General features: G+C 41.4%; 1 protein-coding gene across 6 annotated transcripts in view; it reads left to right on the top strand.

The window, feature by feature from the left end:
- The window catches only part of FCHO1 (FCH and mu domain containing endocytic adaptor 1), a 212,451-nt gene that overhangs the window by 155,118 nt on the left and 36,316 nt on the right, over window positions 1-21,017 (top strand). For 5 of the 6 annotated variants that reach the window (XM_073547749.1, XM_073547741.1, XM_073547757.1 and 2 more), the window contains exons 8-19: window positions 5,325-5,423; window positions 5,930-6,026; window positions 6,127-6,171; window positions 8,603-8,675; window positions 8,784-8,808; window positions 10,802-10,859; window positions 14,948-15,135; window positions 15,234-15,258; window positions 15,353-15,403; window positions 15,493-15,544; window positions 17,401-17,492; window positions 17,778-18,113. In XM_073547749.1, the coding sequence (XP_073403850.1) occupies window positions 5,325-5,423; window positions 5,930-6,026; window positions 6,127-6,171; window positions 8,603-8,675; window positions 8,784-8,808; window positions 10,802-10,859; window positions 14,948-15,135; window positions 15,234-15,258; window positions 15,353-15,403; window positions 15,493-15,544; window positions 17,401-17,492; window positions 17,778-18,113 (1,141 nt within the window). The remainder of the gene's footprint in view (window positions 1-5,324; window positions 5,424-5,929; window positions 6,027-6,126; window positions 6,172-8,602; window positions 8,676-8,783; window positions 8,809-10,801; window positions 10,860-14,947; window positions 15,136-15,233; window positions 15,259-15,352; window positions 15,404-15,492; window positions 15,545-17,400; window positions 17,493-17,777; window positions 18,114-21,017) is intronic. The other variant, XM_073547775.1, reaches the window with a different exon arrangement.

Raw genomic sequence — 21,017 nt, forward strand, 5'->3', positions numbered from 1 at the left:
AGACGGATGGATGCACACTAATAGAAGAAAAAATGAGCTGCACTCAAATAAAAATGTGTGAGGCACTGACGCACGCTGAGCGTCCTACAGCCAGACGTAGCTGCAGGACACACTACTCAGCGTGAGCTGCACTCACACACAGTCAGAGACCTCTCAGACAGCCGTGAACAGTGCAGCAAAGTGGACACTAGCACTGAAAGGCTGCAGAAAGGCTCCGCTGTCTACTACTAGTGTTTGCAACCAACGTATATGGATACGGATGGAAGCACACTAGATTGAAATTATGTAAAAAATGCAGCTCAAAAAATAAAAGATGTATGAGGCAGCAGTGATCACACTGGGTGGCCTACAGCCTGACGTGGCTGCAGGACCCACTCCACAGCGTGAGCTGCACTCACACAGCCCTTGCAGACAGCTGTGAACACTGCTGCTAGGGCAAAGAAGGCTACAGTGGTGGTTTATGTAGCCTGGGTAAAGCACTAGATGTTTGGTGGAATCGCTATTTCTAACTGTCCCTCACAGTCTTCTACAGCAGCCTGTCCCTAACTGAATTCACAGCAGAGTGACCAGAAATGGCGGCTGCGGTGGCTTTTATAGTGCATCATGACATCATTTCGGCAGCCAATCACAGCCATGCCAATAGTTAACATGCCTACATGCCTAACAGGATGTGCCCACACTTCGGAGGATTCCCATTGGCTTAATCAAAGCAAGCAGGCTCATAGCATGATGGGAACTTCCTATTCCGATTCCGATTCCGGAATCCGATATGACAAAAGTATCGGAATTAAGTATCGGAATTCCGATACCGCTAATATCGGCCGATACCCGATACTTGCGGTATCGGAATGCTCAACACTAATTATGACATTTGTGACATTCATAATTAGAAAGCCTTCTGTTTCCGCTTTCCGTGGTGCAGGTGGTGCATCTCCTTCTTTTGGGAAGTGGTGCAGGTGGTGGATTTTTACTATCATCTTCTGGGTGGAATCTTTTGAGCTGAACTTGAAGGCAAGAGGGGATACCGATAGCTTTCATACTTCTCCTGCGTAGCTCTCCAAGCACTAGTTCATGGGCCAATTTTTTCAGATAGACTCGTATACGGAGTGGTTCAAGCTGGTTTACAAGGTAAATGACTTGTGAATTTATACCACCCAAATTCAACATAGTGAAAAATATGACCATTGGCCAGCGCTTGGTGTTTCTGCTGACGCTGAAAGTTGAGCACATCTGATCAGCGGTATCAACACCCCCTTTGGTTGCATTATAAAAAGTAATTATCTCCAGGTTTTTTTGTGCCTCAGACCCAGGATCGATGGCACCATCACTATGAAGTGTTGAGAGAAGTACTTTTTTTTTTTTTTTTTTTCACGAGGTACATAGGAAATCAAAACCTTTCCATTATGGAATGGAAACATACTCCTGTACTGTTTTCTCCCTTTCACACTTACAAACTGTGTAGGCAATTCTTTATTTTTTCTTACAGTTCCGACATATGAAAGCCTCTGCATTTTCAGATAATCAATCAGATCACAATTTGAAAACCAATTGTCAGCTGTTATATTGCGACCCGATCCAAATAAGGGCTCAGCCATTCTTTTTACAACATCACTGGGTTTGTTGCTGACACCGCAGATAATCTGAAGCAAGAGAAAGAATGTGTTAGGGAACAATGTGCCTGAGAAGCACACTTTCAATTGTAATCTGCCTTATTTCTATGAAATATCCACATACTTTGCACTATCCATTCATAAAACTAGCTAAATAAACAATTGTGATGACTTAAAACATAAAATACCAACCTTATAAAGTGTGACGTGTTCGGGAACAATGAGCCTGAGAAGCCAGCACAGTTATGTCTGCCCTCCTGAAGCTCTGCAATCCAACTGTGGTATCCGGTTTCACACAGCAGCTAGAGCCAGGAAGCCACCTGAAGGGAGGGGATTTCATAACAATCTGGTGAGGAGGGAGAAATAAAAGTAAAAGAAGCTCCTGTCAGGCACATTAGTCCCGTCCGAGGGTTAAACACCATAGGCTGGATCTGTCTGCCTCCTCTAACCTCACATTCGGGATAAGAGTTCTTACAGGCTGTGGTCCCTCCTTAAGAATATGTCTCTGAAATGCTCTCTTGGTGCCGTCATAGGTGACTGAAAAACGCTGATATTACTTACCGGTACTGTGTTTTTTCGTAACCCATGACGGCACCCTTGTATTCCCTCCCTTCCTTCACTTTGTTCATACTCTCCTTTTGGGTGCTGGGAGCCAAGAATGAATATGATTTATGTGCAACCTGGGAGTTTCCTCTCATGCTCTGTAAACCAACTGATGCGGAGATAGGAGCCACCCTTTTTTATCTTGAAGGTTTCCTGTCCTTGAAGAGTGGATCCCCTCTCTCGTGGTACTGTCATGGGTTATGTAAAAACACATTATCTTTAAGTAATATCTGTGTTTTCCGACACTGGGGGTTCTATAACCTTATTTTTCAACGCCATTAAAAAGCAGCGCTTAGGAATAAGTATCCGTAAATGCCGCCATTAAAAAATTTATGGGCAGTCATTAAGGGGTTAAAAATACATTGTAAATTTTGTTTAAAGAAATCACTGTTTAATTTTTAACCCTTCTAACTTAACAAAAAAAAGCTTTAAAAAATTGTGCTCATGTAAAGTACAGTGGAAGATTAGTCCAGCTCACCCTTCACATGCCAGTATATCTTCAAAGCACGGACCACGTCCCTGTCAGACGGTGAATAATGCAATTCTTGAGAAGAAAGATCCAGCTCAGAAGAATAAAATCAAAAAAACTTTATTCGGAATCCATATACAAAGAAGAAAAACACCCGACCGGAGCACCCGGACGAAAGGTTGCTGCTGGGAGACTGGACGTGTCTTGAACAGCAAGTGTTGTTAGACTATGACTGAGTCTAAGGGTACCGTTACACTAAGCGACCCCGACAACGATACGACCTGGTAAGGATCGCTGGTGCGTCACTAAATGGTCGCTAGTAAGCTGTCAAGCAGTCAGATTTGCCCAACGACGCAGCAACGATCCGGCGATCCGCATAACAACCTCGGCGGTCGTTGGGATCTTGTCACACAGCAGCGATTCTGACGACTCCCGCCTGCGTCCCTGAGTTCTGCGTCGCCAAGTGATCAAAAAATGGCCCAGGACATTCGAGCACGATCCGCGACATCGCAGCGGGGGCCTGGTCGCTGCTAAGGCTGGTTTCACATTTGCGTTAAAACAACGCTGCGCCCTGCGTCGTTAAGCCCCGCCCCGAGCCGGCTCCCTGCCCGCCCCATCCGGGATCACCGCCTACTTTCGCATTTGCACGCATGCGATCGGCGCACCCTATCTTTAGCATAGGGTGCGCAGATCATGCGCTGCCAGTGTGAAAGTAGCGTGCTGCGAACTTTTGACTGTGCGCCGTGCGCGCCGAAATGCAACATGCTGCATTTCGGCGCGCACGGCGCACCGTCAAAAGTGCGCAGCACGCTACTTTCACACTGGCAGCGCATGATCTGCGCACCCTATGCTAAAGATAGGGTGCGCCGATCGCATGCGTGCAAATGCGAAAGTAGGCGGTGATCCCGGATGGGGCGGGCAGGGAGCCGGCTCGGGGCGGGGCTTAACGACGCAGGGCGCAGCGTTGTTTTAACGCAAATGTGAAACCAGCCTAAGTGTCACACGTAACGAGATCACTTGCGAGGTCGCTGTTGCAGCACAAAATCGGTGACGCTTCAGCGATCTCGCTAGCGATCTAAGTGAGACGGGGCCTTAAGAGCACTTGCTGTTCGAAACTCATCCAGTCTCCCAGCACCAACCTTTCCTCTGGGTGTTCAGGTCTGGTGTTTTTCTTCTTTGTATATGGATTCCGAATAAAGTTTTTTGGATTTTATTCTTCTATGCTCATGTAAAGTAGACATGTGGGAAATTTTATTAACTACTTTGTGTGACAAAGCGCTCTGATTTAAGGGCATAAAAATTAAAAGTTTGAAAATTTCTAAATTTATCAAACTTCCCTTTTTGTTTTGTTTTTTTTTCAAAAGTAAACAATCGGTGGGATCCATTGATGGATTCCAGAGTTATTTCCGCCATAAAGTGGTCAGAATTGTAAATTTGGCCTGGTCAGTAATGCCTGTTTCACACTTCAGTTTTTTGTTGTCAGTTAAAATCCGCCAAAATGGCGGAAAGCGGATCCGTTGAAAACTGAAGTTAACGGGTGTCAGCGGACCGGTTTTTTGACGGATCCGTTGGCTGAAGAATTTTAAAGGAACCGCAGTCCGGGGGGGAGAGAGAGAGAATTTTTAGCGTCCGGCAGAAATGATTTCAGGGTTAAATTTCCGGCTGAAATCATTCCTCCGGGCATGCGCAGTACAAAAATGCGGATCCTTCAGCCAAAAAACGTTACAAGCTCCGTCCGGGCATGTCGGCGGACGCTAAAACATTGGCGGATCCGCAAAAAAACGGATCCGACGGATGGCCATCCGTCAAGATCCACCAGTAATGCAAGTCAATGGGGATAAAAACGGATCCGCCAAACAAAATGGCGGATCCGTTTTTTTAGCAAAACGGCGGATCTTGACTGATGGAAAAAAACTGAAGTGTGAAACAGGCCTAAGGTGAAAACAGGCTTTGGGGTGAAGGGGTTGTCGACCGTTTTTGAGAAAAGCTGTACGGAGTGAGTAATATGTTAAGAAGTGTAAATGCAGAAATAGTGTGATGGAGAGAGTTTTGCTTTGCTTATAGCTAATGCAGCCTAACTAACTTCACTGTATACAGAGGAGTAACTGCCCCAATATGCTCACTGCTACAAAAAAAAAAAAAAAAAAATGCGTTCACATGTTGTATGTTGCACCTTCCATTTGCCTGTTCCATATATTTTTTTGCTATAAGGAACAGACTTATTCATGCGCATCACTTACACAAACGGAAGCAGAGGGCCCCATTGATTATTATGCAGTCTGTCTGGGTTCTGTTTTTCTAACAAAAGTAAAAGTTCTGCACAAGTGGCTTCTATATGCTGTTTTAAAAAAGCGTTCATCAGACCGAACCCAGATGGTCCCAATAATAATCAATGGCCTTCGGCTTCCATTTGCTGAACTGATGCAACCGATCACTTTTGCACATAAGTTCCACTTATCTGTTCTTAACACGGAACCGACAAACTGAATGCGTGTACTGGCATGCAAACATTGAATAAGCACTTATCCTGAATTTGTGGAATATTTTGCCCTTGACGGTTAGTGTTTTCATATCCAGTGCTATAAAAGTATTAGACTATATTTTGATCTGAGGAATATATAAAATGTGCCTCCTTCTTTCAGTTATTTCAAGACACAGAGGCAGCTCACCTCACACAAATGAAGCGGCTTGTTGCAGCGTATTCGCATTCGATTGAGGATACTCATGTACAGATTGGACAGGTAAAAGTTTCCTTTTTTTGTTAAAATTCCCCCATGCATTTCCTATTAACCAGTCCCTCATACAATAGATAGTCCACTGGAGGCAGTGTGCTTGAGCTGGATGTATAAAATGCGCCACTCTTGCCCATTGGGCTATGTCTGACATTGCAGCTAGTCCCTATTCACTAGGCCTTGAAGCGTCAAAATGATTGTTTTTCTATTTCGTCACACATTTGCGTACCACTACAGTTTTTAGGTCTGTGCGGAAGATAGATTCATGGAAAAAAATGCCAAAGGCCCATCCTCTTCCACGGCCACATTGTAGGATAGTAATAACTATAATACAGATTTCAAAGAAGTCGTTATTCATCTTCCCTCAAAATTCGACCTCAGGCCTCTATACTGGCTACATTGTTGTAAAACTTAAGGTCAGGACATAAAATAATTTGTCGGGTTTAGATGGCCGCTCTGCCGTGATCCCCCAGGAGATTGGCTTCAGATTGCCTTCAATTTTACTGTCTATTCAGGTTCAGGAAGAGTTTAAACACAACATGGAAAATGTGGCCATAGAAAAGCTGATCAGGAAGTTTGCCGAGAGTAACGGGACAGGAACCGAGCGGCCTGGTAAGCACATTGTGCAGACAGTGGGATCGCTTCCATATCTGGGGGATGACCTTCATATCTTTATTATTTTGTTTATGACTTTCTTCTGTCTTTATTTCAGAGGCTGTGGAATTTGAAGGTTTCCGCTTTCCAACATCTTTAGAAGGTATTTTTTTTTCCCATCAAAGAAAATAAGAGAAAATGCTTTAAGGTTGTACTGAATTGTATGTGTATGACAACAAACCAAGAGAAAAGATCATGCCCAATAACAAGGGAGCACCTCAATTGCATAAAAATATATATATATAGCACTTTATTAACAGATATCAAAATTAGAAACAGACAAAAAGCACACATGTTTAAAAACATTTTAAAATACATACAAGAAGACCTATATGAGTCATGCTTTAGTATAGAAGTAATGACAACCCACACAAAAATTCCCCAAAGCAAATACAGAAGGCCCCTACAAAGTTTGTTATGAATATAATATACTATTACAAACACCATAAGAAAATCCTATGTGGCTGTAATATAAATATATATATATATATATATATATATATATATATATATATATAGTACCATATGGGCCCAAGAAACCATAAAGTGGCATATGAGGAAAAAATTATCCAAAGAGTTCAAGCTCCTCACTACATAGCCACAGATTTTGAACTAATGAGGCACACAGAATGGAAAAATAATGGCTATAAAAACCCATTCCTGAAATGGAGTGCCCTCACACACCAAACTGTATATGGACCCTGGGATTCAAAACGGAGCCATAGAAGCAAGGGGAAGAGAGAGTGTGGAATAGGTTCCCACGCGTATCGCCTCACAAAATGTGGCTTCCTCATGGAAGAAATAGCATGCTATTACGGTTTGGTGGTTACTGCAGGTTGTAGGTTTGTTGGAAGAGGTAGGTCTTCAGCTTCCTTTTGAAGGTTCCATGTTCAGTATTTTATGTCAGTATTTGTAACCCAAAACCAGGAGAGGCACAATCAGAGGAAAAGTATAATAGAAACACGTAACCACTTTTGTGTTTATCACCCACTCCTGGTTTTGCCTGAGAAATACTGATGTAAAACACTGAACGCGTGAAAATAGCGTTAAAGCGAACCAGTGTCATGCTCGAACATGGGTAAATCCTGCGGACGACACAGCATACACCAGCTACAGGATGGAAAAGGGAGAGGAAGGCCCTAACGATAGGGAACAAGGGAAGGGACATCTCCTGACTCCAACCTGTGCCTTTCCCTAAGCTTCCCTAATGCCCTATGGGGGTCCTTCAACCTTGCCGCTTCATGTGCCTAGTCCCTGATTGTCACCTCACTATTCCTTGGCTAGTGCACTGGCCGGCAAGGACGCTAGCATCACCACTGCAGATGGTACAAACACGGGGGAAGTGACAAACCCGAGACAGACAAAGATTAGGGAACAATACTGGCTCTGCTGCAAAACTCCAAGCAGCAGAAGATTCAGCACCAGGGATCCAAACTCCACCGCAGCAACACCACTGACACCAGATAGCTACTAACTCCAGGCTGGTCTGCAAAGAATTATTCTATTACCGACAGTCAGCTGATGCGTCATGGGACTATTTAAAGGATGGTGGGAGTGGTCACCACCCACATCAACTGACCAGCCAAAAAGCAGCTACCAGCAAGGATACTGATATTAACCCTTGCTGGCCCAAACGGACAAAAACAGCATTTAAATTATAGCAGAACCAGTGCTGCCATAAATCCAAAATGAATTGTGACAACCTGTCACCAGGAAAACAAAAATACTATTAACCACCTGCAGATATGGGATTAATCTGCAAGTTAATAGCGCCATAATTTTTGGCCGGTGTCTTCACGTTGCCGAACGCTGCTGGGAGAAAATTAACTTTATTCTCCGCAACAGTTATATAAAAGGAGATTTGGCACTGTGTCAATAAAAAAAATCGCTTTAATGACCTCCTATATTGTGAAAGTTATCAGTATAAAAATATCAAAGTTGTATAAACACTTGAAAACGTCTTTAGATATCTCTTAGGCTAGGTCTCCCACAAGCACCGTGATATATTTTCTAGTACAATCTCAAACCTCCTTACTCTCATTTTTTGAGTTTAGAAAGGTTTGTGGTGGAAATCTGAAAAGCGGGTTACTGATTTCTCCGGGTCTCCTTTTATAACAAAAGGCAACAATTCTGGGACCATTTTCCATTGTTTTTGGGGAGCAGACCTGAACACGCACACGGACTGATGTGCACCCGCTTCTGAAGAATGTGTTTGGATCGTTTATCAAGGGTATTTGTGGTCTGTGTTCACGCCTGTATTTTTAGCTTTAAAACAGGAACAGAAAACAGCTGGCGGTAAGAACTTCCTTTTAGAGAATGTGTACGTTCTCCTGCTGTGCCCTGTTTCTTTTTTTAGCATTAAAATATGGAAACTAATAAGGCGATGTGTTGGGAACTGTAAGCGTAACATATTCCTTTCATCGCAGATGGAATAAGGTCTGTGTACCGTATGTTTGGGGTTTTTTTTTTTTTTTCAGCCTTTTGTTCCTTTTTACATTAATATCTTTACATGAAGATCTTCCTTTCACACATAGGTGTAAAGCGTACATGGTCAAAGCCTTTTCGGATTCGGGGCTTAAGTAGAAGGGAGAAGGACACACACCCTGTGTAAGAGTCAGCAGTTACTTTTTACAGCAGAATATTTATAGCTGCCATTGTCTCTGATTTTCTTCCATTTATTGTTTTCTTTTGTTTTGTCTTTTTCTTCCCCCACAGTGAACATACAGAGCCAGATTGTGTGGTAAGATTGCAAAGCATAACATGTTTATTCCATGTATATCACTTTATCACCTTAAGTACCAGGAGAAGTTTCAATTTTCCACCTTCGTTTTTTCCTCCCCTTATTCTAAAGGTACTGTCACACTTAGCGATGCACCAGCGATCCCGCCAACGATATGGATCGCTGGTACATCGCTAAGTGGTCGCTAGTGAGCTGCCACACAGGCAGATCTCACCAGCGACATCGCTGGGGACGGGGGTCGCTACTTACCTGTCAGACGCGGCGATACTTACGTCCGCCCGCCCGCGTCCACGCGTCGCTCGTTGGCGCCACAGGACGCTGACGACGAGAAACGGCCCAGGACGTTCTCGCGCGATCAGCGACAGACAGCGGGGGAGCCGGTCGGAGGCAAGTATCACACATAGCGATATCGCTAACAATATCGCTATAACGTCACAAAACCAGTGACGTTACAGCAATATTGTTAGCGATATCGCTTAGTGTGACGGGGCCTTAAGAGCCATAATTTTGTTTTGTTTTTTCTGTCCATGTAGGTTGTTTTTTTGTGGGACAAATTGTACTTTTGAATGACATCATCAATTTTATCATGTGGTTTTATTGGAAAGCGGGGAAACAAATTCTAAGTGTGGCAAAATAGCAAAGCACAATTCAACAATTGTTTTTTTTTTTTTTTATTTTATTTTTTATTTGCAACCTTCATTTTACCGTAAAACTGACGTGGCAATATGATTTTCCAGGTCAGTACGATTATAGCGATACCACACTTGCACAGTATTTTGTTTCTTATTTAAGGTGTGAAAAAGGAATTAAAATTTTACAAAAGGAAAAAAAAATTCACTTGTGACACCTTTTTCCAAGATCCGTAACGTGTTAAATTTTCGGGATATGGAGTTGTTAGGGCTTGTGTTTTGCACCCTGAGCTGTCTTATACATTTGTATCATTTTGAGGTGGAGACAATGTTTTGATTGCCTGTTATTACATTTTTGTTTTATGTGTAGTAGTGGCGGCCAAAAAACCCCACACTTCTGGTGTTTTTTATTTTTAATCTCGCTAATCTGTTTACCAATCGGACTAATTTATTTTATATTTTGCGATAGATTTGACTTTTGCAAATTTAGAGATACCAAATATGATTGTTTACAAAAAATAAAAATCTATATAATAGATCTCTGTAGCTATCGCTATATATTTTTTTTTTAATTTTCAGTATCTGAGGTATAGCACTGTTGTGTATAGCAAAAATCAGTCTATAAACTCCAGCCACGGTCTGGCTTTCACTGGAGTACAATGATGACAGGCACAGTTGTCTTCAGCAGACCCCTGGCTGTCACTGCTTCCTTCGGATGTGCTGATGAGCAAGTACAACAGTTTATCCCCCCCCTCGTTGCCAGCATGCTGTCCATTTAACAAGTTAACAGCCATGGGAGAAACGCTGCTCCACCTGTGGCTGTTTTGGGCAGATGATGACTGAATATCAAAGCCATCATCTGCTAGGAAAGATGCGAGCCCGCATCAGAGGCAGGGAGACAATTTATGACAAACCTAGTCTGTCGTGTCTTTAAGGGGTTAAATTTAAATTAAAGTTCCCCTGAGTGAAATAAGAAAAGTTTATTCTCCCTGCCGATACAGCACCCGTGAGAAATTTGCTTGCTAGTCACATGGGTGCTGCAGGCAGTGGCGTGCAGCTTTTACTGTTTCATCATAGCAGATGTATGATCTGAGGATATATTGAGCAGCAGCCGATCATCAACCACTGATTTGGCTACTGTGCCACTTGACATTACAATGTTCCTTCTTATTTTACTCATGCATTTAAAAAGGGGGCTGACCAAGCAGCGAACAACCCCATTTAAAGCTTTTTTTTTTTTTTTTTTTAATAACATGTTTAGAAATGGATTTGTTAATATTTATTTGAAATAAAATAAGGAATCAGTAGATTACATTCAATTTAAATATACATTTGGTCTAAAGTTTTGTTTTGTTTTGTTCTAGGAGCTTCCAGATGTTGATGAAGAAGGGTTTACAAGGCGCCCTGATGATCATGTAACCAGTATCTTTTTATTAGGTCTACAAATTGTGAACTTAAAGTTCTAGGTTATCTTTGAGAACACCATGCGGTGTTAATAAAAGTACTTTTTTTCTTCTGGAAAGTACATTTTACAAGTAATTGTTTTCACTTCAAGAGAAATTTCCCTGCTTGCCACTCCTTATTACTGACTAAACGATCACTTTTAGGTGCTTTCTTATTTCATTATTATTTGGGCATGTTGAAACTCTCTGCTTATCATCAGGGTTCAGTTTATGATTATCCAGAATGTCACTATTTGTGTTCCATACTTGGTTGTTAAGATTTACAGACCATCAAGTACAAGTATATTGGAACTTTATTGCTTTTGTACAGTTTCCTAAAATTTGATTAGTTTTTTTTGCTTTTCAAAAATATTTATACTTGTAAAGACCAAATGTAGCTTAATTAAGGTGATTTTTTTTGTTCTGTCTCTGAATTTAGCATTTTGCACTTTGAAGGTTATAATAATCCTACAGGATAAGAGGACTACTTACTGTGTGATTACGGGATACAGTTACTGAGAGAGTGGAGAAATGAATAGTAAATAATTGAAGGGGACCTATCCCTTCTGAAGAGTGCTAAAGGCTTCATACACATTAGTCTAAACAAGGCTGCTGATATCCGTGAAATTGACCAGTAATGTAATGTCTATGGAGGCCTCCCAACTCTCTCCCCAAATAACGGGGAAGAAGGGTTGCATTGCATTTCCATTAAGTGATCTTGTTGTTTACTGGTTGATATGCCACCTCCAGAGAAGTCTGTCGGCAGCTCTGTCGTAGAGAGCACGGGATTACTTGGCCATGCCCAGCACTCCTGTGAACGGATGCTTTGGGAAGATGGCTATTGGTCAAGCACTTGTTCAGCCAACAATTATCCAATATGTATAGGGTTTCTTAAAGGGGTATTCCCATGTCCAGAATGCTATCCCAATATGTAGTAGCAAATGCCTCCAATTAGAAATGTAGTAAAGTTCTTCTGATACGCTGTTTGGTTTACCGTATGTAGTTCATTTCAGTAGTTTAAGTATCCATGGTTATGGCCACTGACAACTAACTATCACTATAGTTGTGGTCGTAACCATGGTAGTAATAGTAGACCCTATAATAATAATAATACATTTTATTTCTATAGCGCCGACATATTCCGCATCACTTTACATTTCAGAGGGGATTTGTACAGACAATAGACATTACAGCATAACAATAATCACATAGATTATAACAAATACCAAGAGGAATGAGAGCCCTGCTCGCAAGCTTACAGTCTATGAGGAAAGAGGTAGACACGAAAGGTGGTCGTAACAGTTTCCCTGATTGTATGGACCAGCCATAATGTTAAGTGTGTAACAGTACAGACACAGAGGGCTAATAGATGCATAAAGCATGTGGGAACATGATGCGGGGAACCTGGTTATGGTAAAACTTTTGGCTGACCCTACAGCATGACTTCCAGTGTAAGAAAAAAAACAGCATTCCATCCGGGTGATTAAGAATTTCATGAAGACTTTATTCTGCCATGACGCAATGTTTCGACCCTGACGGGTCTTTGTCTAGCATGAATTGTCACACAGGCAGCCCAGGCCAGGTAGAGTTGTCTATCTGGTGTACTGATAATGATGGTCACAAATTCATTTTTTTTGTGGTTCAATGATGAACTTGCTTGATGTTTTTATTTTTTTTTATTTGCGTAGTGATTTATTTTTGTTTTTGCCACCCTTCACACATTCCCTTCCCTAAATCTTGCCATCATTACTTCTAGAGCAAGAAAGGTGGCATTTAGAATCGGATTGATTTGCATTGTAATTTATGTACAGTTGTGACCAAAAGTATTGACACCCCTGCAATTCTGTCAGATAATACTCAGTTTCTTCCTGAAAATGATTGCAAACACAAATTTTTTGTTATTATCTTCATTTAATTTGTCTTAAATGAAAAAACAAAAAGAATTGTCCTAAAGCCAAATTGGATATAATTCCACACCAAACATAAAAAAGAGGGTGGACAAAAGTATTGGCACTGTTCGAAAAATCATGTGATGCGTCTCTAATTTGTGTAAAAGTACCTGTAACTTACCTGTGGCACCTAACAGGTGTTGGCAATAACTAAATCACACTTGCAGCCAGTTGACATGGATTAAAGTTGACTCAACCTTTGTCCTGTGTCCTTGTGTGTACCACATTGAGCATAGAGAAAAGAAAGAAGACCAAAGAACTGTCTGAGGACTTGAGAAACCAAATTGTGAGGAAGCATGAGCAATCTCAAGGTTACAAGTCCATCTCCAAAGACCTGAATGTTCCTGTGTCTACCGTGCGCAGTGTCATCAAGAAGTTTAAAGCCCATGGCACTGTGGCTAACCTCCCTAGATGTGGACAGAAAAGAAAAATTGACAAGAGATTTCAACGCAAGATTGTGCGGATGTTGGATAAAGAACCTCGACTAACATCCAAACAAGCTCAAGCTACCCTGCAGTCCGAGGGTACAACAGTGTCAACCCGTACTATCCGTCGGCGTCTGAATGAAAAGGGACTGTATGGTAGGAGACCCAGGAAGACCCCACTTCTTACCCCGAGACATAAAAAAGCCAGGCTGGAGTTTGCCAAAACTTACCTGAAAAAGCCTAAAACGTTTTGGAAGAATGTTCTCTGGTCAGATGAGACAAAAGTAGAGCTTTTTGGGCAAAGGCATCAACATAGAGTTTACAGGAGAAAAAAAGAGGCATTCAAAGAAAAGAACACGGTCCCTACAGTCAAACATGGCGGAGGTTCCCTGATGTTTTGGTGTTGCTTTGCTGCCTCTGGCACTGGACTGCTTGACCGTGTGCATGGCATTATGAAGTCTGAAGACTACCAACAAATTTTGCAGCATAATGTAGGGCCCAGTGTGAGAAAGCTGGGTCTCCCTCAGAGGTCATGGGTCTTCCAGCAGGACAATGACCCAAAACACACTTCAAAAAGCACTAGAAAATGGTTTGAGAGAAAGTACTGGAGACTTCTAAGGTGGCCAGCAATGAGTCCAGACCTGAATCCCATAGAACACCTGTGGAGAGATCTAAAAATGGCAGTTTGGAGAAGGCACCCTTCTAATATCAGGGACCTGGAGCAGTTTGCCAAAGAAGAATGGTCTAAAATTCCAGCAGAGCATTGTAAGAAACTCATTGATGGTTACCGGAAGCGGTTGGTCGCAGTTATTTTGGCTAAAGGTTGTGCAACCAAGTATTAGGCTGAAGGTGCCAATACTTTTGTCTTGCCCATTTTTGGAGTTTTGTGTGAAATGATCAATGTTTTGCTTTTTGCTTTAGTCTCTTTTGTGTTTTTCATGTAAGACAAATTAAATAAAGATAAGAATACCAAAGAATTTGTGTTTGCAATCATTTTCAGGAAGAAACTGAGTATTATCTGACAAAATTGCAGGGGTGTCAATACTTTTGGCCACAACTGTACATTTGTTGCTGCCATACAAGCAGCAAACCTTCACTCCTCCTCCCCTCACCCTTATCTTGCCACCATTATTTCTAGGGCAGGACCAGTGGCTTTTAAATGGAGGTTGGTGACTGAGGTCACTCTTTTTCAGGTGGCTTGATCTGCATTAAAAAAAAGCTCCTCCAGAGAGCACAAGGATGGTTTTGTTTAATGATTGTTATTCATATTATTTATTATGCTTTGCTTATATAGTGCTATCTTATTTTTGCAGCGCTTTACAGACATTATCATCACTGTCCCCAATGAGGCTCACAATCTAGATTCCCTATCATTAGAATGTGGGAGAAAACTGGAGTAGCCGGAGGAAATCCATGCAAACACGGGGAGAACATACAAACTCCTTGCAGATGTTGTCCGTTATCCTTGGTGGGATATGAACGCAGGAGCCCAGCGCTGCAAGGCTTCAGTGCTAACCACTGAGCCACCGTGCATGTGACAAAGATTGCATTTTATTTATTCATTGACTATATCAGACTATATCATCGTATCAGAAAAGTAGCTTTCTGTAATGTCAACCTGGGATGTGCCCCTTAATCGTCTAGTCTGGTGAACAAAGTGATTTTGTGTTTTACCTTAACTGAAACCCCTCCAGGAGAATCCACGGTTGCCTGTTGTTCCTCTAGTGATTCTGATTTTGATGACGATGATGAGGATGAACCGCGGCGTTACAGAATACAGATAAAACCCCCGCAAAGTGCAGAAAGAGTGGAGGATGAGGAAGCCAAAATGAAAAGGCTAAGGGAAACGGTGGGATCCATGATTCAGCCCCCTGCAGCAGTGGTAAAGCTGGTCTAGCTAATGTCTTGTGGTTTGGTAATTCTTTTTGTTGCAGTTCTACTAGTGACATGTCTTCTCCTTTTCCACTTGTGCACATGCAGGTTTCTGTGAGGCGCCAGACAATTCGTGAGTATAGCTTGCCTCGCTGCAGTTGTGTGGGTTTTTTGTATCTTATGCTGTTGTTGAACGTGTGGGTTTTTTTTGGTTTCCTGGAATTCAGGCACTGTGTCAAATTCTGGAACTACATCTGCAGAAATGAATTGTCATACGGGTAGGGTTTTTAAAAGTTCATGAATTGTTTAGTATTTGTACTGTGTTGCATATTATAAGATATTTTTTTTTATACATATCTTCACACAGATAAACCAAATCCGGGCTTTACTAACACTTCACCATCGTCTGGAACCAACAGGTATACTAGTTATAATGGGAATTTATTTCTTTCTTGGCTAATTTTTCTTTTTTTATATATGAAAATTCTATTCTCTTAATTTATTAGCTTATTAAATATCCTAATATATGAGTTTACTAATTGCATTGGGATTTATGCAGCAGAGACCAGTAGATGTTCTCTGAGAAACAGAATTTAGCTTTATTGGTCTGACGTTAAAAGCGGAGCACAGATTGGCTGCACCGGGCGATGCTTTGATTTCTGTCTACACTTGTTTGTACGTGATGAAGCACATGGATATTGGCGAAACAAAAATGTCTGACCCGTTTAATGCAAAATGAATCTGACAGCTTATTAAAGGTTTTTTTCCACTTTCAAAAAGTCCCTTTCCATAAGTGCAGCTTGTTTTTTTTTGTTAGAAAAAAAAAAGGCAAAATGTGCTGTACTCACATCCCGGGTCCAGTGCTGAGTCTCTGTCTCTGCTTCGTTTGTGTGCCGTGCTGATATCGCATTGACAGCGCTGCAGCCAATCCGAGAGCTCAGCAGTTCGTGTTGTCAACTTGGGCAGAGGTGCTGAGCTCACTTATTGACTAATAAGAGCTGCAGGGAGCAGCGGCGGAGACTCCGTACTGGACCCAGCAAGGGAGGGTAAAGAACAGGTTTGTTTTAAACAAGCTGCACCTGTGAAAGGGTTTTTTCTGAAAGCAAAATAACACTTTAAGAATAGAAGTTCCTCTTCAATTTTCATGTCTTGGAATATTGTTTTTTTTTTTTTCTTCTCCTGATAATGAATTTTGTTGCAGCTTTAGGGACAGCTTGACAATTTTAAGATTGAGATTACCATAAATAATTTTATGAAATCCAGTTAAAACCTACTACAGTATATTTCCCAATGAGGAAGTGACCCAATATAGCTAATGATCACATTTTGATTTTTGTGTAGCTTCACGTACATTTTTGTCCCATCAACAAATTGTATATTTCAAGGATTTTTCCTGCCATAAGCATTTATTACCTATCCATTGATGTCATGGACCGGGGGTGTGACCTTTGGCCGCACATGGCTATCACAGGCACGGGGGGGCTTATTTTAGTTATCTCACCGCTGGCACCATGTGATAAAAAACAGCAAGCTTGACTTGCCCTAACAAATTACTGCAGGGGGGTTTATTTTAGTTATCCCACCACTGCCACAATATGTTACAAGCTGTCTGGATTTATGGATATCCCACTTTCCAGTTCCCCTTTGGAACTTGCAGCTCTCCGGTGCCCCCCTTACCCTCAGGTCAGTCAGAGAACTACACCTAGGATAATTGGTCGCCGGACGGCTTCTTGTTGTGCAATGGCTGTTAGGTCCGCTTCCAGTGAGGGAGTTATAAATGCTTTGGCCGCAGCCACACAATCAAAGAAAAATTCTCTCCTGGCTAATTAAAATTCCCTTGCAGTGAGGGGGGGGGGGACAGGAAAGAGCTAGTGTAGTGTTACAGTGAGCGTGTGAATGCAGATGCAGGCAGGGGGAAAGGAAGGGGGGGGTCGAATCTACAGCTTGTGAGTGTGAATAGATGAGTCTGGAATGTTCCAGAAATAGTGATAATCAGGGGAATCTTACGTCATATTTTACATTACTGTTACAATTGACTAGGTGATAAATTGTAGACCAGTAAAGGGTAGTGGGGTGCAATCCTCCTGTCCTAAGACGCAAGCATTTATACTTTCCAGGGCTAGAATACCACTTTAACTGGAAATGCTGAACATAAACTAAAAGCCACCTCTTAAGAAAGAAACTAAGATTTCAACAAGTGCATTTATTTCTTAATGTGTTTTAGTGTATACTTTTCCAGTTGTCCTTCTTACTTTTTGCATTCTGTTCATTACAGCAGTGATTCCAATTCTGTTTGTGGGTCTCATCCTGGCCATTGTTCATTTGGAGCTTTACAGGAAACCGGTTTTGAACCAGATGATTTTCCAGGTATATTTTGTAGGGAAGCATGACTAGGTATGTAAGCATGACTAGTATGTAAGCCTGACGGACTATAGGTAGGTAAGCCTGACGGACTATAGGTAGGTAAGCCTGACTGCCGAGATAAACATGACGAGTATGTACAGCCTACTTTTGTAACTGACTGTCTGTGTAAGACAGCAATATGAAGTAGTATGTGATCTGAGGGCTGCTGTAATTTTTACAGTTGCCATTTTAAATTTGGTTTTATAATACACGTGCCTTCATGAATGCCTTATTATTTTCTGAATTTAGTTTGCAGAACATACAATCTTGCCTCAAGCCCGTCTCCATTCTCTTCATCTTCCCCCGAAAATGTGGAAGACTCTGGATTGGATTCCCCATTCCATCCGTTTTCTGGCCCTTCACCGGATTCCAGGCCATGGACGCCTCGCGATGACTGTTCCGCTGTGGACTCTGTTTTAGTAACCCCTTCCTTTGCTGACTCTCCATCTGATCTGACCACATCACATTGTGCAGGGCAGCAGTTGTCTGACAGAAGAGAAACCTGGGAACACAAAGTAACTGCTCCTAGCCCTCCCTTACCCGGCTGTACAACAGGGGCTACAGAGCTGTTCTCTCCCAACCATGGTTTGTAATGACACTACTAATGTATGTTTTACAGAACAGTACTAGAATTGCCTCTATACTATATGGTTGGGTTGTGGCTGCTTGTTCTTTTATCTGGTAGCAGAAAAGTGTTAAACATGTTATCTTATTTTCTTTCAAATAAAGGTAGTCTGGTGATTTTATGTTCAGCCTGAAGTTTTGCAGCTCTTTAATTTCTACTTTATCAAATAAGCCCACAGACTGTGCAAATTAAATATAAAGGTGCAGGTGCTTTCGCACACCACATCTTTTTCTTTTGTTCATTTTTTTTTTTCTCCACTTTAAAAGCCATAACTTTTTTTTCATTTCTCTGTTTACATAGCTGTAAAAGGGCTTATTTTTTGTGGGACAAGTTGTACCTTTGAATGACCTCATTCTTTTTATCATGGCTATATAATTCTCCAGGTCAGCACACATGTGCAGATTGCAAACATGTATAATTATTATTATTTTTTTTTTATAATTTAAGTGGTAAATAAACAATGGGAGAGCATGCACCCACTATGCTCTCCAAGTGCACGAGACAGGGACAACAGGGTGCTCGAACAAACGTAGGATATACAGTCATATGTAAAAGTTTGGGCACCCCTATTAATGTTAACCTTTTTTCTTTATAACAATTTTGGTTTTTGCAACAGCTATTTCAGTTTCATATATCTAATAACTGATGGACTCAGTTATATTTCTGGATTCAAATGAGGTTTATTGTGCTAACAGAAAATATGCAATCTGCATTTTAACAAAATTTGACCGGTGCAAAAGTATGGGCACCTCAACATAAAAGTGACATTAATATTATGTAGATCCTCCTTTTGCAAAAATAACAGCCTCTAGTCGCTTCCTGTAGCTATTAATGAGTTCCTGGATGAAGGTATTTGTGACCATTCCTGTTTACAAAACAATTCCAGTTCAGTTAAGTTTGATGGTCGCCGAGCATGGACAGCCCGCTTCAAATCATCCCACAGATGTTCAATGATATTCAGGTCTGGGGACTGGGATGGCCATTCCAGAACATTGCAATTGTTCCTCTGCATGAATGCCTGAGTAGATTTAGAGCGGTGTTTTGGATCATTGTCTTGCTGAAATATCCATCCCCTGCGTAACTTCAACTTTGTCACTGATTCTTGCACATTATTGTCAAGAATCTGCTGATACTGAGTTGAATCCATGTGACCCTCAACTTTAACAAGATTCCCAGTGCCGGCATTGGCCACACAGCCCCAAAGCATGATGGAACCTCCACCAAATTTTACTGTGGGTAGCAAGTGTTTTTCTTGGAATGCTGTGTTTTTTAGCCTCCATGCATAACGCCTTTTTGTATGACCAAAAAACTCAATCTTTGTTTCATCAGTCGACAGGACCTTCTTCCAAAATGTAACTGGCTTGTCCAAATGTGCTTTTGCATACCTCAGGCGACTCTGTTTGTGGCGTGCTTGCAGAAACGGCATCTTTCGCATCACTCTCCCATACAGCTTCTCCTTGTGCAAAGTGCGCTGTATTGTTGACCGATGCACAGTGACACCATCTGCAGCAAGATGATGCTGCAGGTCTTTGGAGGTGGTCTGTGGATTGTCCTTGACTGTTCTCACCATTCTTCTTCTCTGCCTTTCTGATTTTTTCTTGGTCTGCCACTTCTGGGCTTAACAAGAACTGTACCTGTGTTCTTCCATTTCCTTACTATGTTCCTCACAGTGGAAACTGACAGGTTAAATCTCTGAGACAACTTTTTGTATCCTTCCCCTGAAAAGCTATGTTGAATAATCTTTGTTTTCAGATCATTTGAGAGTTGTTTTGAGGAGCCCATGATGCCACTCTTCATAGGAGAATGAAATAAGAGAACTACTTGCAATTGGCCACCTTAAATACCTTTTCTCATGATTTGATACACCTGGCTATGAAGTTCAAAGCTCAATGAGGTTACAAAACCAATTTAGTGCTTCAGGAAGTCAGTAAAAAGTAGTTAGGAGTGTTCAAATCAAGAAAATGATAAGGGTGCCCATACTTTTGCACCGGTCAAATTTTGTTTAAATGCAGATTGAACATTTTCTGTTAGTACAATAAACCTCATTTGAATCCAGAAATATAACTGAGTCCATCAGTTATTAGATATATGAAACTGAAATAGCTGTTGCAAAAACCAAAATTGTTATAAAGAGAAAAGGTTAACATTAATAGGGGTGCCCAAACTTTTACATATGACTGTAAACAAACAGGTAGAGGAGAGATATGCAGAACCAAGTGCTTGACTCACCAGTACTGGGATATTTAGGATGGTCAAGGTCAGCCATCAAAGAGCGCCATCTTTCATATATCTGTTTAGGGTGCCAAACTCCTCTGGCAGGCAGGTATGGAGTCTAGGGAGCTGTATCATAGAGTGGGCTTAGTAAGCACGGTTACATATGAACGATGTTTGTTGTTTGTCTTTCGTCTTTTAATTAGGTATAAAAAAGTTAATTTTTATCAATACATCCATTGATTTCGGGTTTTTTCTAGTAAGTTTTTATTTTTCTATTAGGCCAGAAAGGCCATGTTTGTTTTGCTAACGTTGTACTGGATTATGCAGGGCCTTCTAATAAACCAGTGGAAGAATTAAAAAGACAGTGATTCTGTGTCTACCTCTATGTGCAGCCATATACAAGGTAGACGTTTCATACAAGGACCTACTTGAGCAATTTAAGGTTTCAATCGGAGTGAGTTCAACCTTTACATTAGTCAGACATATAGTGACAATGTATAAATGGCCTGAGCTGGAAAAATGACAGACAGAATAGAAACCTATCTAGATAAAAACCACCAAGTTCTGTAAAGGAAGGCTAAGAGCCTGATCCCATGAGAAAGTGTCTCAATCTAACTCCAGCTGATCTGTCCCAGACTAGAAATTAGTCC

The sequence above is a fragment of the Dendrobates tinctorius genome, unplaced genomic scaffold (assembly GCF_039654945.1).
Source record: "Dendrobates tinctorius isolate UK_male_01 unplaced genomic scaffold, ASM3965494v1 ptg000011l, whole genome shotgun sequence".
Taxonomy (NCBI): Eukaryota; Metazoa; Chordata; class Amphibia; order Anura; family Dendrobatidae; genus Dendrobates; species Dendrobates tinctorius.